At 41.8% G+C, this 21,170-nt stretch overlaps 1 protein-coding gene across 2 annotated transcripts in view; it reads right to left on the bottom strand.

Moving 5' to 3' along the window:
• LOC140209868 (E3 ubiquitin-protein ligase NEDD4-like) overlaps positions 1 to 21,170 on the bottom strand; it is a 225,586-nt gene that overhangs the window by 51,515 nt on the left and 152,901 nt on the right. For both annotated transcript variants that reach the window (XM_072278462.1, XM_072278463.1), the window contains exons 6-8: positions 13,210 to 13,260; positions 8,943 to 9,004; positions 4,245 to 4,347 (exon numbers count right to left, since the gene is read on the bottom strand). In XM_072278462.1, the coding sequence (XP_072134563.1) occupies positions 4,245 to 4,347; positions 8,943 to 9,004; positions 13,210 to 13,260 (216 nt within the window). The remainder of the gene's footprint in view (positions 1 to 4,244; positions 4,348 to 8,942; positions 9,005 to 13,209; positions 13,261 to 21,170) is intronic.

Here is a 21,170-nt window from a genome sequence, read left to right as displayed (position 1 = left end):
CAGCCACAAAGTGGCCAGAAGTGTTCCCAATAGCCTCCACTATGGCTTCACACATTGTTGATATATTGACAAGCCTCTTCACAAGGACTGGTGTTCCAGAACACTTAGTCAGTGCCAATGGACCACAGTTTGTGGGGAACAGTTTCAGTCATCCCAAAAAATGAATGGAATAAAACATATTACATCTGCACCGTACCACCCAGCTACAAATGTCTTGGTGGAAAGGTTTGTCCAGAGTCTAAAGAATACACTGCAAGCAATGTCAGCAGAAATAGTTTACACTAACACTGAACCAGAAGCTCATCAGTTTCCACCTTGCATATCACAATGCAACACGCTCCACAACCAACAACCCACCAGCTGTGCTGTTCCTGGGTCGTCCCTTGTGCTCACAGTTGGATCTCCTCAAACTGAATCTCAGAAGGAGTATGCAAGACAAACAACTGAGACAAATCGAGGGTTCCTCAAGCAAGGAGGTTTGAAGTTTCATTGCTGGACAAGCAGACCTGGCAAGGGACTGTAGAGGGGATCAAAAGTGGGTACTCAGAACTGGACTACTCTCTGCACAGTGGAGATTGTGTCCGATGTCATCTGGAGATGACAACATCAATCAGTTGATGAAAGTAAAGTCAATTGTTAGAGAAGGAATTTGGCTAGTGCTATCAGAACCACTTCCTGCGATTTCAGAGTTAATTCCTACAACCACCATGGAGGAGGCCCCAGAACCTGAGATTGTTTCACAGCCACAAGTTTCACCTGCCAAGCAGAGTGACCCCTTGGCAGGCAAGATATTTTCCCACGGTGATTAAATCTTCAGGCCTGAATGGGACATTTTAAAATTTAATATGATGTGGATGTTTGTATATCGCTACTGCTGAGGCCTACATTGGTCAGACTTGACCATGGATATAATGTCCTGGCTGTCTAGATACACAAGCCTGGTCAGTACGATATGGAGAGCAACCTGTTGCCCATGTAGTAAGCTCCCCTTCTTCATGCAGCTAAAGAACCCAAACAAACGCAGAGCCCAATACGGTTTGGTATCAGCAGCATCACAGGAGTTGCCACTTAACATTGAACTCCATATAGGGCTGCCTTAGTGAATCCAGCTCCAGAATTTTCCCACGGCGTTTACAATTGAAGCCTTCCCCATGAGTAGGTATAGCCACAGGGCAGTGGGCGGGGGGGTGGGGGTTTGAGATCAGAGTTTTCCTTCTAGATGAACTGCCAACCATGGCTGACAAGCCCCATCTATCTGCACATCTGGACACTGGAACTTTTCCCCATTCTTCTTTACAAAACTGCTCAAGCTCTGTCAGATTGCATGGGGGTTGTGAGTGAACAGCACTTTTCAAGTCCAGCCACAAATTCTCAATGGATTGAGATCTGGACTCTAATTTGGCCACCCCAGGACATTAACTTTGTTCTTCTTAAGCCATTCCTGTGTAGCTTTTGCTTATGCTTGGGGTCATTGTCTTGCTGGAAAACAAGTCTTCTCCCAAGTTGCAGAGGAAGATTTTTTACTCAGAAAGTAGTTGGTGCGTGGAATGCACTGCCTGAGTTAGTGGTGGAGGCAGATACACTAGTGAAATTTAAGAGACTACTAGACAGGTATATGGAGGAATTTAAGGTGGGGGGTTATATGGGAGGCAGGGTTTAAGGGTTGGCACAATATTTTGGGCCGAAGGGCCTGTACTGTGCTGTACTATTCTATGTTCTATGTTCTCTTGCAGATTGCATCAGGTTTTCCTCCAAGATTTCCCTGCATTCTACCCTCTACCTTCACAAGCCTTCCAGGGCCTGCTGCAGTGAAGCATCCCTACAGCATGATGCAGTCACCACCATGCTTCATGGTAGGAATGGTGTGTTTTTGTTTATGTGCGGAGTTTGGCCTTCAGAAAACATAGCAATAGTCTGATGGCTAAAAAGCTCAATTTTGCTTTCCTCAGATTGTAGAACCTTCTTCCAGCTGACTTCAGAGTCTCCCATATGCTTTCTGACAAACACTATGTGAGATTTCATGTGAATTTTTTTTTCCCAATAGTGGCTTTCTCTTAGCCACTCTCCCATAAAGCTGTGACTGGTGAAGCACCAGGGCAACAGTTGTTGTATGTGCAGACTCTCCCATCTCAGCCACCAAAACTTATAACTTCTCCAGAATTGTCCTAGGTCTCTTAGTGGCCTCCCTCACTAGTCCCCTTCTTGCACAGTCACTCAGTTTTTGAGGACAGCCTGTTCGCAGCAGATTTACAGCTGTGCCATATTCTTTCCATTTCTTGATGATTGACTTAACTGTACTCCAAGGGATATTCAGTGACTTTGTGAATTTTCTTGAATTCATCTCCTGACTTGTGTTTTTCAATAACTTTTTTGTGTAGCTGCTTCGAGTGTTCTTTTGTCTTCATGGTGCAGTTTTTGCCAGGATACCGACTCACTAGCAGTTGCACCTTCCAGGTAGAAGTGTATTAAGCACCTTGACTGCACACAGGTAATCTCCAATTAACTAATTATGTGACTTCTAAAACCAAATGGCTGCACCAGTGATGGTTTGGTGTGTCATATTAAGCGGGAGGGGGTGAATACTTAAGCAATGAATTTTTTTGTGTTTTATATATGCAATTAAATTAGATCACATTGTGGAGATCCTTTATTCACTTTGACACGGAAGTGTCTTTTTCTGTTGATCAGTGTCAAAAAAGCCAAATTAAATCCACGATGATTCAATGTTGTAAAATAATAAAACATGAAAACTTCTGGGGGGTGTGGATGAATACCTTTTATCAGCACTGTAATATACTGTGTATATAACTGAGATGCATTATCTATTTAGTTGGAGTTTAGAGCTAAGCAGGGTCGAGTGTTGTGTATTTAATATCAAAGGTTCAAAGGTTCATTTATTATCTAAGTATACAACTCTGAAATCCTCTTTGGGTATATGTATGTATAGAGGGTGATTAAACCTTCTTGTTCATTTAAATGATTCCTTGCAGGTTATATGCATAGATAAGCGAATTGCATAAGTCAACACGCTACCACGTGATACGCGCACGTCCCGCTTAAGGTAAACCCAAAGTTAGACCCGCATTCCAGGACTCCCGTGTCTTTCTTTGAATTAATTTAATGTTTTGGAGTTACACAGTAACTCCAACAAAGGAAAGAGATTTGAGTGATACAGCTTCCAAACAAGTTCTTTGAACCACAAGTCAGAGCTAACTATCAGACATTAATTCAGAAATACCTTTTGTATTCTCATCTACTTTCCCAATAACATCTCCAAAATCCGACCATTCACACAGATCAACTTACAGTTCTCAAATAATTTATTAATTTGCACATCTTAGGGACACTTAAGGATTTACCAGTATGCCGTCTGGATAAGAGAGCATGTCTTAAAGGTTAACGGTTAAGTGAGCTAGGGCTCAATTTGGAGCAAAAGAGGATGAGAGGTGACTTGTTAGAAGTGTACAAGATGATAAGAGGTAGAGATGGAGTGGACAGCCAGAAACTTTCTTCCAGACCCAAAATGACTAATACAAGGGGACACAATTTTAAGGTGATTGGAGAAAAGTATTGCTGGAAGGGGGTATGTCAGAGGTAGTTTTTGTTTTACACAGGGAGTGGTGTAAGTGTGTATCTGCCAGGGGTGGTGGTAGTGGCAGATATATCATGGATATTTAAGAAATTCTTAGGTAGGCACATGGCTGAAAGAAAGATGGAGGACTATGTAGGAGGAAAGGGTTAGATTGATCTAAGTGTAGGTTGAAAGTTTGGCACAACACTGTGGGCTGAAGGATCTGTACTGTGCTGCACTGTTCTGTGTTTTACGAAACCAGAGCAACCACAGAAACCTACTGTCACAGGGAGAACATGCAAAGTTCACCGGAGCTCAGGATCGAACCTGGTTTCTAGCTGTGTCACTGTGCTGGCCCAAAAACAAGAGATGTCAAAATGGGCCTCAGTAGAATGCATAAAATGTAGAAGTGGGGATAATGCAAAGAGCAGTCCATTCCAAGCTTTGGCACTGCTCGAGCATAGGCTGTTCAGCTCTAGGCTTTTATTCTCAAGCATGAATGAAAAAAAGGACTAAGTCTTAAATAAATAGCTTTCAGCGATAAAACATAAAACACTCCTTTATATCTGTGCACAAATTTAATGTTTTATTTTTTTAAAAATTGCCAAAATATAATCTATACTGCAACCAAAAACTTACTTATTACTTATAATAAACAATGTATTATCCTTACCTCCATTTCATCAGTTTGCTCTGTAACATCATCCTCAGAGGCATTACTTTTAGGCAGATAAGTCATCTTTAATCGAAGATGACCTTTAACCCTGGATTTATGGCTGGGGAAAACACAGTGATTAAAAGTAATGCAAGATCCTAAGATCTGCTATTTTTTCACCCCTCTTTTTTTCCCCCCCACGATTAATTAAATAAATTAAAATAGAAGTATACATAGTAACCAATTTAGTGGCTAGAGTTACGATAATGATTACAAACCATTGTAGGCAAGCACTGCAAAAATGGTGCAAACGGTGGGAAGGAAGATAAACAAATTAGAAGTGAACCATAAGCTGACATCAATGTGAAAACTTCTGCAAAGGAACCAAGCCACTCTAGCTCAATGCCACATACAACCAGAAGAATGAAAGTTATTTTGCAGTGTAGGACCTTTTCACAAAGGTCACAGAGATCCAATGGAACAGCCTGCACTGAGTCAGATTATCACACAGGAGGCAGTGCATGAAGCTGTCATTGAATTGACAGAACAAGCCTGGCTCCCGCTTTCACTATTATACAGCAACTTCTACTGAATGAGGGATACAAACATAATACAAGCTAAAGTTCAACTGCAATTTCACTCAAAGGAAATATAATCACAGGATCCAATCAATAACATTCGTGAGTTTGCACTATTCAATTTAGTAACTAACCTTTACCCCCTCAATATGGATTTTTATACTAAAACCCTTAAATATTTTGATTAACATTATTACCCTTATAATTTTAAAATTAAAAACTTACTTAACGTCAACTAGAATTTAAGAAAGAGTTTCAAACTTCTAAAGACCTCTGTCATATATGGGTTTCCAAACTTCACTCATGAAAGACTTGGTTCTACTCTTCTGAATATGATCCTTACATCAACATTTTCAAACCCACAGAAATGGTGTTTTTTCATTCTATTAGTCATAAAATGGTTTCAATAACTTTCATTAAATGACACATACACTTTTAATTTGAGGCAACACTTGTTTAGTTTGAGTAATTTCTCCCAAGGCTGCATAACCGGAACACCTCAGTGTGCTCCAGTTGTGATCTAACCAGGGCTGAGCATGACTGAGGCATAACTTCCATTTTCTTATATCCCTTAACATTTAAATAGTAATATTTCATGGTATTGGGGATTTCAACTATCTCAGTCCATGGTATTGGGGATTTCAATGATCTCAAACCATGGTATTGAGGATCTCAATGATTTCAATCCATGGTGTTGGGGATTTCAGTGATTTCAATCCATGGTATTGAGGATCTCAATGATTTTAGTCCATGGTTTTGGGGATTACAACAATCTCAATCCATGGTATTGGGGATTTCAATTATCTCAATCCATGGGCCCCTCATCCACTGGAAGCCTCCACTAGTTCCAACTTAGTAAGATTTAGAAACTCTTTTGGTCTATCTGTACTAAATCAGAATGACCTAACATTTTCATTCACTAAAGTCTATTTGCCATGCTTTTGTCATTTCACTTAATCTATTAGTTTTTCTTCCTAACTTAGTCTTTCCTGTTTCATTGCTCCACACTTTGCAGCGCTTATAATGTCACTTATCTTAGTGTCAAACCTGGATGTGTCTCCTCCTACCCCATCATCCATCATTAAAAATATTACACTAATATTTCACACTACTAGTTAGGAGAACTAGCCGTTATTCCTAATCTCCAACTCCTGTTGGTCATCAATTCCACAACCAAGTCAAAAATATTTGTTGGATTTCATGATCTTTAATTTCAGCTAACACTGTTTTTTAGCCCTTTGGGAGACTCCACAGACTGCATTTTGAAAGCTCATACCAAAAAAAACATCCATAGGTATTTGATACAGTTGAACAGCTTACTGTTACCACAGAAACCCACCCCATGAAAAAATAACCATTTAAATGAGGTCTAAGTGGGTATCTGGTATCTTAAGGGGCACACGTCTGAAATAAGGTGACCTTTCAGGTTGAGAGCAGAGAAAGTGCCAGATTTCAAGTTTCTCATTCAAAGTCATTTAATTCAAGCTATCTGACATTTCATACTTCTAGTCATTAAAAGGGTCACCATGTTTAATGTTGAACTGGTCATTAGGTCACTCAAATGTTTCAGTGCAAAGAGAGGAATTGAAATTAATTTCTTTAGCATTAGACAGTTTAAAATTCTGAAATACATTTTCCAGTGGACTATGAAGAGAGATCATATTTTCTGTTCTATTGACGGATAGCTGTTTAATGGTTAAGCACCAAGTATTCTTTAACCTCTCTGGCTAGACTACGTACTTGTGAAATTCAAATTGATTTGATTCAGCACTGAACACTGCTAACCCAATGATCCAAATCAATTGAATTTCTATAGATCAGCCTTTCATAATAGACATCGATACATTTGATGATGAGGGGCAAAACAGAAGAAATTAAAAATATACAAACAGGGATAATGGAAACAGCAGTTCATTCCCAACAACACAATTCACCAAAACACTACTTGAGACATTTTTTAATGCTGTGGTATGACAAACTTTACAGAGAACCCAGTGAATTTCAGAGGAGCCACATGCCGAAACATTGCTATTTACCGAAGTTTTACTGTATCTAGATAAATTGCTAGGCCCATGTGAAATTTATTTTAGAAATGAAGTGAGGAGGACATGCTTTTAAGGTTAGAGGGGTTAATTTCAAAGTTGATGTGAGGGGCACTATTTTTACACAGAGACTCGTGGGTGACTGCAATGTGCTCTCTGGGATGGTTGGAAGGGCAGATACATTACAGACTTTTAAACTTTACATTAGAGAGGTACATGGAAAGATCGGGACATTGTCTCGGCAGAAGAGATTAATTTAGTTGACCATTTGATTACTAACTTAATTGGTTTGGCACAGCACTGTGGGCCACGGGACCTGTTCCTGTGCTGTTCTGTACTGTTCTATGCCCTATGAATGGCGAAGAGCCTGAGGACCATTTTTCAGTCTTTTGTGAGTATTGACAAGCTGCCAGAGGAACGCATGTTTGGTACACTAATTTGTACCAAAGTTTCAAAGGAGAGAAGGAAAAGAATCTAATAGTTATCTATCAGCCAATTGTAAGAAAATTCCTCTGAAGAATTGAGATGCAGTATAAATCCTCATTTAGAAAGGCACTCGTTGGAAGGAGAGTATTCACATATAAAAACAGATAGGCAAGGATAGTCAGCAATAATCGATGCAAAAATAATTTTTGAGGAGGTAATAAAGTGGGTACCTATTTGATACATAGACTTTAAGTATGAGTTTGCCCAAGTCCTATATAGCAGATTAATCAGAAAAGTTCAGCCCTCATGGGATGTGTGCAAGTGTCCAAAATTGTCTCACCAGCGTGTAGCAAAGGGCAGTGGTGATTTGTGATTGGATGGCTGTTACAGTGGGGTTTCATAAGGCTTAGTACTAGGGCAGTGGTGATCTGTGATTGGATGGCTGTTACAGTGGGGTTTCATAAGGCTTAGTACTAGATTCCTTGCTTTTGAGATTTAAATATTAGTGGGCATTGGCAGATGACAAAAAAACTTGCAGCTGATAGCAAGGAAGCTAAACAGGTCAGGCAGGCAGAAAAAAGGCAAATGGCCAAAAGTGTAATGAAACAAATTTTGGGAGGGAAACTAATTGAGGGGAAGCCATACCAAATGGTTGGATGCTGTGAAGTGTGGAAGACAGAGGAGTCCTGCGATGTATATCCACACTTTCTTAAAAGGCACCAAGAGAGGTGGATAAGACAGCAGAAGGAATATTGATACGAAAGAGAGTGAGAGAAGAGATAATACTCAACTACATGCAAGACTAGTTACACCACAGATAAGAGTACTGAGTGCAGTTCTGGCCTCTGCATGACAAGACGGATGTGATCGCTAAAGGGAGCAGGTTCAAAACATGGGAGTCTTAGGAAGATTGGCTAGGCTGAGGCTATTTTCCTTGGATCAGTAAAGACTGACTCTTTTTTTCCCACCCAAGAGTTTGAAACTGCTTTCTTGAAATGGATAAGTTGCAAAAACAGTCAGTGAATATGAAACAGTATTTAGATGAACACTTCATGTGCCAAAACTTACAAAACAACAGACCAAGTGAATTTAGTTTGGATAGCACTTTGTTGGTCAGCATGAAGATGATGATCCAAACAGCCTCCTTCCTGTGCTGTACATTTCTTTAATCTATTTGACCATATTTTCATAAACTTCCTATTCTTACTGAGTAGATAAATATACACACAGATGGCAGCTTTTCAATATCTTCCTTAATGTTGTTGCATATTCACTAATTGTTTCCAACAACTTAGAATGCAAACACTGAAAGGAAGAGTAGCACAGTAGGTTTGATCTGGTACAAAAAGATAAATTGTGAGGCACTATTTTCATTGCCCCAGGAACTTAGTGAAAAAAAAATCCAAACAGAAGACTGGCATTCACATCAACTCCAGAGGAGAATCATAAACACAGGAGATGAAGGAAATCTGGAGCAACACACACAAAATGCTGGAGGAACTAATGGAGGAGTGTTGATGAAGGGTCTCAGAACAAAAAGTTGACTCTTTATTCCCCTCCATAGATGCTGTCTGATTTACACAAGTTCCTCCAGAACTTTGTGCATGTAACTCCAGAAGAGGAAATGGCTACAATCCACTGTACTTGTTCACCTGGATAGTTTCAATTACCTTCTAGGACGAAGAATAAAATCCTTGAACGTATAAGGTCTGTCTAAGTTTGGATTTTCAGTCTGCAATTAAAAAGTAGCCATTAATTCCAATATATTTACTTATATGTCAATTACATTTTTTTAACATAGGCTTTAATTATTTTTCCACCAGTTATCTATTTACACACATATTTTTTCAGTCAAAAGAGACTTGCTTGCTTCCACACAATATCGGCCAATGTGCTTACAACTATGAGTTATTTTCTTTGTAATTACTGCTCTATTTGTACCTCAGCTGAGAACAGTTAAGCAGAGTTAACATCAGCTTACGCGGAATATTACAGTAATAAGTTGCAAAACGTCTTCATTCAGTCCAAAAGGATGTCTCCACCCTTATGGAGACTGTCACATTGGCTCTCAGCCCACTCTAATCTCTACTTCCGGGTTCAATAAGATCCCCTCATTTTCCAACCCAGCTTATTGCACATTTCCAGACGCAACGTCAACTCCAATGATTTCAGGAAATCAGTTATTCCATTCTTATAATTTTCCACCATTCAGGTTCTTTTTCTCTTATGGCATTTCAGATTTTATTCAATGTATACCTCAAAGCAGAATCAATGTTAATTACAGACTAGCCTTTATCACCTCACTTTAAGCAGCCACCATGTATCAATCAATTATCTCCAACCCATTCCCTTAAACACAGAGACTGTTACTTTTTAAATTTTGCTTAGTTCTAATGAAAAGTTGCTGATCTGAAACAGTGTCTATTTCTCTCTCTCCCTCTCTCCACAGATGCAACATGGCACGCTGAGTATTTGACAGCATTTTACCTCAGACATTTTGCTTGTCTGAACAGTGACAAACCACCTTAAGCAGCTGCAAGGATTTTCCCTGTGGAACAAATGGATGGATGGTGAAGGAGAAAAGTAGACCTCTCTCAATTTAGTGTGTGTGTGTCTCTGTGTGTGTGTGTGTGTGTGTGTGTGTGTGTGTGTGTGTGCGCACGCGCACCCTTAACTCCTGGTGGAGTCGTCGGTGTGCCGTCATGACAAGTTTTTGCACCGATCTTTGTGGTATGTTCATTGTACTGCCTGTCTTGGGTACCTGAAACCTGGCAGACCCCATCCCTCTCCAGGTTTTTTTTAAACAAGGTCGTGTTGTTAGCTCGACACTCAACCCAGGCACGGATGGACAGCGTGCAAGGGAGCCGGGCGATCCGAACTCAGAACCTGTCGCCCCGAAGTCCAGCGTTGACGCCACGGCGCCACCAGCTGGTTATCTCTTATGTTAATTCAAAATGTTTTATTTTTATGTTTATTTCAGATAAAAGTTAGAACAGAGAGTGATCGGTTTACATTTCAACAATCCTCTAGTCATGAAACTTAAAAAAGGTTTTGTACTTCATCAGTTTCCAAGCTTGCAACTGCATACCAGCCCTCAGACCTGAGAACTTCTCTCTATCTCATATCAAATGTGGTTGGAACCTGCTCAATTTCAAGAGAGGCCAGAGTAAAGAACTAAGAATTGGAAAGTTGTCATCACTTCACCCTACAGAAAGGTCTTGTTGACGTGTTCCATTCACACAATCCAGACAGAATCTGCTGTACTCAGAAAATCACTTCATGTGACAGCACTGGGCTATCTGCTAAATTAACAAGAACATTTCTTTGAAATAATGATCTAAGCAATTTCTGCGAAGAAGCAGTGCTCTATTTAGTCTCCCAGTCGCCCATTCTTGTTGAACATGTTCAGATGATATGCCAGGTTTCATTATGTCTCTCCTAATCCTAAACATAACCCAACCAAGGGTTTCCCTCCGGAGTCAGAGTCAATTGTTGCATTTCCTGTGTTTCTGGCAAAACAAAACCTTTCCTCCTACGGACCTGATTGTAGACTCAAATCCACGTTCCTACCTACCTTCAGTAACCTTGTTTCAGAAACATTCCATCTACATCAGTACTAAGATTATAAAAATATATTTTTCCATACACTCTACCAATGTATCAAAAATTCTCACCCTCAGGGAACAAAATATCACCTCATTTGTCTTAATTTAGCATGTTACCCCCCCCCACTCTGAAACGGACGTAATTCTAAGTATTCTAACAGATAGAAACATTCTTTCCACATCTGTCATTGGGATCTTATTTGTTTCAATTAAGTTATCTCTTGCCCTTCTGAACACCAGAAGATGCAAGCATGGCCGGTCCAACCTTCCCTGATAGGACAACCTACCCGTTTCAAATATTAACTCTAGAAAATCCTCTCTGAACCGCTTCCAATGCACCCTTCCATAAATAAGATCAAGGCAGTACTGTGTACACACTAATGCCAAGTATAATTGAAGCATAACCTCCCTAGTTTTATATTCAATTGCCTTCATAATGAGAATAATTTTCATTGTTACTTGCTTTACCTGCATACTAGCTGTTAGCATATCATTTATTAGGGCACCCAGATAGCTCTGCATTTCAGAGCTCTGAAATCTCTCATTGTAAATACACTCTGTTTATTCAGTAAATATACTTCAAAGTTTTGATTTTTCTGTCAAAACAGACAAATTTCCTACACTATCTTCCATTTCCCACTATCTTGCCCACTCCCAACCTATCAATATTCCTTGGCAGCCTCTTTAAAGGCTTTTTCGCAACCTGCTTTCCTACCCATGTAGTATCAGCAAAATGTCACTGTCATATCCATGGTGCAACCAGCCAAGTGTTCCATATAAATTGTGAAATTTCTTGGACACCAACACTGATCTCTGTGTTCCCTTGTTAACCTCTGCCTTTTCCAATGCTTCTAGATTCAAGCAACCATCCCCTTCTCGCAATTCCTCTGTCTCCACCGCATCTGCTCTCAGGATGAGGCTTTTCATTCCAGGACGAGGGAGATGTCCTCCTTTTTTAAAGAAAGGGGCTTCCCTTCCTCCACTATCAACTCTGCTCTCAAACGCATCTCCCCCATTTCACGCACATCTGCTCTCACTCCATCCTCCCGTCACCCCACTAGGAATAGGGTTCCCCTGGTCCTTACCTACCACCCCACCAGCCTCTGGGTCCAACATACTATTCTCCGTAACTTCCACCACCTCCAACAGGATCCCACCACTAAGCACATCTTTCCCTCCCCCGCCTCTCTGCTTTCCACAGGGCTCGCTCCCTACGCGACTCCCTTGTCCATTCATCCCCCCCCATCCCTCCCCACTGATCTCCCTCCTGGCACTTATCCTTGTAAGCGGAACAAGTGCTACACATGCCCTTACACTTCCTCCCTTACCACCATTCAGGGCCCCAGACAGTCCTTCCAGGTGAGGCGACACTTCACCTGTGAGTCGGCTGGGGCGATAGACTGCGTCCGGTGCTCCCGATGTGGCCTTCTATATATTGGCGAGACCCGACGCAGACTGGGAGATCGTTTTGCTGAACACCTATGCTCTGTCTGCCAGAGAAAGCAGGATCGCCCAGTGGCCACACATTTTAATTCCACGTCCCATTCCCATTCTGATATGTCTATCCACAGCCTCCTCTACTGTAAAGATGAAGCCACACTCAGGTTGGAGAAACAACACCTTATATTCCGTCTGGGTAGCCTCTAACCTGATGGCATGAACATTGATTTCTCTAACTTCTGCTAATGCCCCACCTCTCCCTCGTACCCCATCCGTTATTTATTTATATACACACATTCTTTCTCTCTCTCTCCTTTTTCTCCCTCTGTCCCTCTGACTATACCCCTTGCCCATCCTCTGGGTATTTTCCCCCCTTCCCCCTTTTCCTTCTCCCTGGGCCTCCTGTCCCGTGATCCTCTCATATCCCTTTTGCCAATCACCTGTGCAGCTCTTGGCTCCATCCCTCCCCCTCCTGTCTTCTCCTATCATTTTGGATCTCCCCCTCCCCCTATCAAATCTCTTACTAGCTCTTCCTTCAGTTAGTCCTGACGAAGGGTCTCGGCCTGAAACGTGGACTGTACCTCTTCCTAGAGATGCTGCCTGGCCTGCTGCGTTCACCAGCAACTTTGATGTGTGTAACTTATAGAGAATCTACATTTATACTTTTCTCCCAATGTGCTAAAGCAACTTTACTTCACAAGAAGAGGAACTTCTCACAAGTGGCAGAGTACAGTGAACAGTCATATCCACAATGTAACTAGCAGAAATACCAGAGTCAGGGTGACACAATATTGAGCTATCAGAAGGAAGTTAATAGAAGTAGTAACATGGACAACACCAATATAACCCTAAACAAGTGTGCAATAGTCTCTCTGGTGCAATTACAACTTACCGGGATATGATGAAGAGGAATATCCACCAGGCCCAGAAAATCATCCCTGGTCTAAGAAAGGCAGAGAGAAAGGAGAGTGAAGAGGTTGGGTAGGAATGGGGATGACAGGGAAAGGAAAACAAAAACAAAGGAATTAGTCATTTGGTTTAAAGTAGGATCATACACAACCTTATTATTAACATAACCATGTTTACTTTTAGGTTCTTTGAGAAGTGGGCATTACTAGTAAGGCAGGTACTTGTTGCCCAATTCTTGATTGCTCTCAAGGACACGTCAACAAATGTTATGAACTTCTGCCGTCATCGTGATAGAAGTTTTCCCAGTGTGATCACACAGCATTCACTATATTGACCTGGCAACCATAAAGGGTTGATGGCAAAAAGGCTTGGGGAATCAGGAGGCAAATCATGAGGTGTGGGATGCACAGCACCTGACCATTCACAGGTGTACACAATTGCTCAAGTTTAGATTCTGGACAAGGATTACCTGAACATTTAGCACTGTGGATTTGCCAATAATAAAGCCCGCTCTCTCTTTTAGAGATTGCAATTGTATAGCATTTATGCAGTACAATTACTTGCCTATACCTGTCCTTTGGCCAAATATTGCTGCATGCAGGCAGGGAACTCCTTCAGTATCTGAGGAGTTAGGAGTAGCACTCTGTAGAAGATTCACAGTCATTAGCAGATGCTTTCTGATGGGATAGTCATCGATGGGGGCACTACAGTATGGTTCTCCGTGCATGGAGACAATCCTGATGCGTCATCCTGAGGCAGAGATGAATTGCCATCTTTGAATGAGCCCACCATGGGGAACTTTGTCAAACCCCTTACCAAAATCCATATATACCACATTTATCACTCTACCTTCATAATGTTTCACATGAATCAGAATCAGAATCAGGTTTAATATCACTGGCAAGTCCTGAAGTATGTGTTGTTTTTCGGCAGCAGTACATTACAATACAAAAACTGCAACTTATTATAGAAATATATATAATTAAATAAGTAGTGCAAAAAGAGAGCAAAAAAAAGGGAGATAGTGTACAAAACTTCATTGTCCATTCAGAAACCTAACAGTGGATGGGAAGCAGTTGTTCCCTGAAATGTTGAGTGTATGTCTTCAAGTTCTTGTACTTCCTCCTTGATGGTAGCAATGAGAAGAAGCATCACCATTTGAAGATGTCCTTGATGCTGGGGAGGCTGGTGCCCATGATGGAGCTGACTGAGTTTACAACTTTCTGCAGCTTTTTTGGACCCTGTATAGAATGCGCTCCAGGTACATCTGTAGAAACTTGCAACAATCTTCGCTGACATACCAAATCTCGTCAAATTTCTAATGAAACAGAACTGCTGTCTTTGTAATTGTATCAATATGTTGAGGCCAGGATAGATCCCCAGAGATGCTGATCCAGGATCTTGAAAATGCTCACCCTTTCCACTTCTGATCCCTCGACTTCCCCCTTTCTGAAGTCCACAATAAACTCCTTGGTCTTACTGACGTTAGGTGCAAGGCTGTTGTTGCAATAGCACTCAACCAGCTGATCTACCTCACTCCTGTACACCTCCTCATCACTATTTGAAACTCTGCTAACAGTGTCGTCGGCAAATTTATAGATGGCATTTGAGCTGTGCCTAGCCACACAGTCATGGGTGTAGAGAGAGTAAAGCAGTGGGCTAAGCACACAACCTTGATGTGTACCAGCATTGATTGTCAGCAAGGAGATGTTATTTCTGACCCACACTGAATGTGGTCTCATGATCAAAAAGTCATGGATCCAGTTGCAGCCGGAGATGCAGAGGACCAGGCTCTCCAAACATCGATGACAGTTATCTCCTCTCTGGAACTCAGCTCTGATGTTACTGGTTAGAGCACAGCTGTTCTAGAGCCAACAGACAAACCTCAGAATGAACAACAGTAAACTGGTGATTTAAAAGTGTCACATGCATTGGCCAGAAAGAACTCCAATCTTGCAAATCAACAAATAAAAATGAGGCAAGGGCAGTGGAAACAGACAAATCAAAAGATTTTGTTCTGGGCATGTGGTTGCAGAAATGGAGCTGCCATTTTGTGAGACTGTTCTTCAGACATCTCACCTCTCCCGGAAGTTCCGTGAGTCTCCTGCATATTGATAGTGGCTCCCTGACGTCCACAATTTATATACAATATCCCAGAAATCGATTTTTTTGAGAGGGAGAGAGGGAGAGAGGGGGGGGGAGAGAGAGAGAGAGAGATAGGGAGATAGGGAGAGAGGGAGAGAGGGAGAGAGGGAGAGAGGGAGAGAGGGAGAGAGGGAGAGAGGGAGAGAGGGAGAGAGGGAGAGAGAGGGAGAGAGAGGGAGAGAGAGGGAGAGAGAGGGAGAGAGAGGGAGAGAGAGGGAGAGGTGAGATGTCCATCAGTTCAGTTTAGTGTCCTGCAGCACTATGGCAGACTGTTCCAAAAAAAGAAAATGTAAAACGTACTTCACCCCACACTACACTAAAGTGTACCTCTGCCTAATAGGGGTCAAAAATAATGACACTGTTGCTTGCTGCACTGTTTGCAACAGTGACTTTTCTATTGCTCATAGTGGGTTAAATGGCTGTAAAAGACATGTTGAGGTGAGTTTAACAGGTGTCATTCGTTCATTAGCGTAGCTAATGTTATTCAAACTAGCTGGCTAGCTGCTAAGGAACTACTCTATTGATGTCCTACGTGATGAGGCCAAACTCCCTGTAGACTTGCTTAAAGTTGTAACAGAATAAAAAAACGACTCCATGATAATACAAACGTTTGTATAAAGGTATGGAGAGAACAGAACATTCAGGAGATAGATGTGAGCAACCCTGAAATTCACCGCCCAGATGAAGAGCTTTTTATTGGGTACCTGGCAAGGAGGCAGTTACTAAGCGAGGAAGCACAAGAGATCCCCCCTTACAAGACAAAGCAGTTCTCCAAAGATGCCAGAGCATTCTATGTCAGCTGCTTTAAAAAAATCTTGGAGAAGTTCCCAATGAGAGGCCAAATCTTGAAATATCTGTCAGTGGTCAATACAGAGACCCAAGATGAGGTGAATCCAGAGCAGGTTTTGACTTTGGCAGAGAGATTTCCAAATGTGATCAAGGTAGATGCAAGAGAACAGCTCCACTTGGAAGTCCTGGATTATGTCTCAACTAACCTTGAAGGACTGGTGCCAAACTACGAAAGTTTGCCAGTTGATGAGTTCTGGGGGAAGCTGTCCTAAGTAAAAACTCTGAGCACAGGGCAGTTGAAATTCAAAGAGCTCCGCCAGTTGATGAAGCTGCTTTTGGTGCTGCCAAATTCTAATTGTGATGTAGGAAGGGCATTCAGCATAGTGCTTCACATTAGAGGCTGATTTATACTTGTGCATACGGGCTACACTGTAGCCTATGCCGTAGGCCTGATTTTTCGTAGCCCTACACCACAGCGGGCATGCGTAGTTGTGTCTGCATCGCTCTGCAATTCACCGTCAAAATGCTAGTTGGCCAATGGGGGGGGGGGGGTGTGGTTTCTAAGCCACTGTGTTGAGTTTCTTCGTGAGAGATATGGACGAGGAAATGCATTTCAAATCTTTTCAGACGTCGGCAGGTAGATTTGACGATTTGGTTCATCGTCTCCAATCATTTACTTTGCATCAGTGTACAGACATGGCGGAAAAAGCAACCGGAAATGCGTTATGAGGAAACGCGATGCTACCAAGCGGACCAATCACAGTTACTGTGGTCTGCGTCGCTGAGACGCATGAGTTACATTTTTGGGGAGGTGCACGTCACCATACGGCGTAGGGTACGCGGTACCTACGGCGTACATTTGACGCACAAGTATAAATCAGCCTTAAGACAGAATTCAGAAGTCAGCTGTCTCACAAAACACTTGTGAATCTGATGTCTTGCAAAATTATCAAATTTATTGACACAGACTGCTGAGTTTGAGACTTCCGGCAAAATGCTCAAATCTGCCAAGCAAGCCACATCACAGTACCAAGAAAGTTTGCAAAGGAAATAGAAAAGCTATTAAATAGAAAAGCTGGACCAGATGGACTACATCCCAGAGTCCTGAGAGAGGTTGCTGAAGAATAATGGATGCATTGGTCATGATCTTTCAAGAATCACTTGATTCTGGCATGGTCCCAGAGCAGTGGAAGATTGCAAATGTCACTCCACTCTTTAAGAAGGGAGGAAGGCAAAAGAAAGGAAATTAAAGGACAGTCAGCCGAATCTCAGCAGTTGGGAAAGTGTTGGAGTCTATTATTAAGGATGAGGTTTCAGGGTACTTGGAGACTAATGATAAAATAAGTCAAAGTCAACATGGTTTCTGTAAACATAGAACATACAGCACAGTACCGGCCCTTCGGCCCACAATGTTGTGCCGACCTCAAACCCTGCCTCCCATATAAGTCCCCACCTTAGATTCCTCCATATACCTGTCTAGTAGTCTCTTAAACTTCACTAGTGTATCTGCCTCCACCACTGACTCAGGCAGTGCATTCCACGCACCAACCACTCTCTGAGTGAAAAACCTTCCTCTAATATCCCCCTTGAACTCCCCCCCCTTACCTCAAAGCCATGTCCTCTTGTATTAAAGGGAAATCCTGCCTGACAAATCTGTTAAAGAGTTCTTTGAGGGAGTAGCAGGCAGGGTAGAGGCAAAGGAGAGGCAGTGGATGCCATTTACTTGGATTTTCAGAAGGCATTTGATAAGGTGCCATATGTGAGGTGCTTAACAAGATAAGATCCTGTGGCATTACAGGAAAGATACTGGCATGGATAAAGGAATGGCTGACAGGCAGGAGACAGTGAGTGGGAATGAAAGGGGCCTTTTCTGGTTGGCTGCCAATGCCCAGTGGTGTTCCTCAGGGGTCAATATCGGGACCACTACTTTTCATATTGTTTGTCAATGATTTGGATAATGGAATTGATGGCTTTGTGGTAAAGTTTGTGGATGATATGAAGATAGGTGGAGGGGTTGGTAGTGCTGAGGAAGCAATGTGATGGCAGCAGGACTTAGACAAATTGGAAGAACGGGCAAAAAAGTGGCAGATGGAATACAGTGTTGGGAAGTGTAGAATATTGCATTTTGACAAAGGGAACTATGATGATGATGATGGTGACGACGACGACAATGATGATGTCGACTCAGACCTGAGAGGCCATTGTCTGGCATTTTCATGCCTTACAAGGTGCAGTTCGAAAGGTTGTGTGGGGCGCCACTCCTCGCACAGACATTTCGCAGTATTATTTTACAAAAATAATATTGCGACCTGAGAGGCCTCTCAGGTCTGAGTCGATATCATCAACTATAGTGCGAACTATTATTTAAGTGGAGAGAAGGTTCAAACATCAAAGGTGTAGAAGGACTTAGGAGTCCTCGTGCAAGACTCCTAGAAGGTTAATTTACAGAGAGTCTGTGGTAAAGAAGACAAATGCAATGTTGGCATTTATTTCAAGGGGAATAGCATATAAAAGCAAGGAGAAAATGCTGAGCCTTTATAAGACTCTAGTCAGGCCACACTTGGAGTACTGTCAACAGTTTTGGATCCCACATCTCAGAAAGGATGTGCTGTCATTGGAGAGATTCCAGAGGAGGTTCATGAGGATGATTCCGGGAATGAATGGGGTTAACATATGAGTAACATTTGGCAGCATTGGGCCCGTACTCACTGGAATTTAGAAGAATGTGGGGTGGGGGGGGGGGGAGGATCTCATTGAAACCTACCAAATGTTGAAAGGTGGATGTGGAGAGGATGTTTCCTATGCTGGGGGTATCCAGAACTAGAGGGCACAGCCTCAAAATTGAGGGCCGACCCCTTAGAACAGAGGTAAGGAGGAATTTTTTAGCCAGAAAGCAGACAATCTGTGGAATGTTCTGCCACAGACTGCGGTGGAGACCAAGTCCGTGGGTATATTTAATGCAGAAGTTGATCATTTCCCGATCGGTCGGGGCATCAAAGGATATGGCAAGAAGGCAGGTTTATGGGGTTGAGTGGGATCTGGGATCAGCCAAGATGGAATGGTGGAGCAGATTCGATGGGCAGAATGGCCTAATTCTGCTCCTATGTCCTATGGTCTTATACATGGAATAGAGAAGCAACATTGGAGATCATACAAACTGTTTAAATCAGATACATAAGCTGCAGTGCCAACTTGCTGCTCTGAAAGGAATAATGTGTGCTTTTGGATCTGAAGGAGGGGCGGAAAGGGAATATGCAGATATAGATTGGAGCGATTTCGCAGATAAGGTGACCAGATATGTTTACAATGAGGAGCCTCCTCCTGAGGAACCCCGACAAATGTACATCCAAAAGGAGCAGGTGCTACCATCAGCACAACTGGATCTCCAGCTACTATCAGAGAGGGGGAAGCCGGATCAGGGTATCAAAATCTGAATATAACCTGTTCGGGGTACAGCAGCTGAGGGATATTGTTAAGGTTATAGAACATACCTGCCATAGGAAGCTGTTCAGGTAATCAGTCACCAGACAGCAACACACAGTCTAGATTATGCCAAGGAAAGGTGAGTAATTATAATATACTTGCATCTGAACATACCCTGCGATTTGCCAGAAGCACAGCGATATGCTGGGAGAACATAAGAGGAGTTCAAGATGCGATACTGACTGTGATGGATGGTAACAGAGAGGACCCAGTAAATGAGCTAAGCAAATATTACCAGAGGAAAGGAGAACACCCCACTGTATTTGTGACCTATTGATGGTGCTGCAAGGGTATATGGATTAACCTTAGATCAAAATAAGTCAGAACCAGAATCTACAACTAGATGGCTAAGAACATTAGTGTCTCATAGCACTGACAAATCTAGAAAGATGTTGGAACTGTCTGACCAATGACCTTACACATACTGAGGCATAGGTATTTAGGAAAATGTTTAGAGCACGGGAGAAGGAAGTGCAGGAGTTAGATTCTAACTTTAGGAATACAGTGGATTCTAGTTAATTGGGACACATTGGGACTAGTACATTTTGGCCCAATTAACCAAAGTTTCATGGAAATAGTTACAAAGGTATAAAAAGGGCAAACTGAGTAACAAATTATGTATTTAAAAGAAATTATACAGAACAAATTATAACCCTACCAATATGTCTACAGTACTATAAAACTGTAGTAATTCCCAACACTTATCAACGGCAGTATTCATCCGCATCGTGTTCTTTTGACTGTAATTGAACAAAATCAGCATACAGCAGATAATGGACTGCCTTTATATTGGACTACCTTTATACAATGCTTTTGACAATTGCATCCTCCAAATCCTCTTTTTCCTTGTAACAGTCAAGATGATTGTCGATACCTTCAAATTCTTTGTAGTTCTTAACTAGTTGAAGTAGTGAAATCATATCATTTTCACTCCTGGCTGTTTCTGGGATCTTTAAAGCTGAACACTTGAAATTGTAATGAGCAAAACAGTTCTGAATTGTCTTACTGCTTATTTCTCGTCAACTATTAATGTCAAAAATCAGTGCTTTTTGAAGGCAAACACATGCAAGTGATGCTATTTAAAACCTGTTCACTCAAAGAAAAGTGTAGTGTCTAAAAGTAGTGCAAGTGTACGCATCTGACGCAAGTTAGAAACTGCTCAGCAACAGTTTTTTGCCCCAATTAAGCAGCATAGTGGTCCAAATAAACAAAGGAAATCCTGATTAATTTTCTCAAATTGTTCTTTTTCCTTTAAGATTTCTCCCAAATAAGTCGTTGCCTCAATTAATTGATGGACCAATTAACTGGAATCTACTGCACTTCAGAAGCAGCTAAAACATTTTACTTTCAAGAAAATACACAGGGTGTCATACAGAGAAATTCAGGTCAGGGTAGAAACCAACAGAGATTGTAAAAGCAAAGCAACACAGTGCTGGAGTGCACCTTCACCCAGTCAGGGAAGCGTGTGGGAGGCAAACATCCCAGTTATGCTCAGATTTGCTGTTTCATCTATGGTAATGTAGGTCA

The sequence above is a fragment of the Mobula birostris genome, chromosome 14, assembly GCF_030028105.1.
Source record: "Mobula birostris isolate sMobBir1 chromosome 14, sMobBir1.hap1, whole genome shotgun sequence".
In the NCBI taxonomy this organism is placed as follows: Eukaryota; Metazoa; Chordata; class Chondrichthyes; order Myliobatiformes; family Myliobatidae; genus Mobula; species Mobula birostris.
This window is presented reverse-complemented; position numbering and strand designations above follow the sequence as displayed.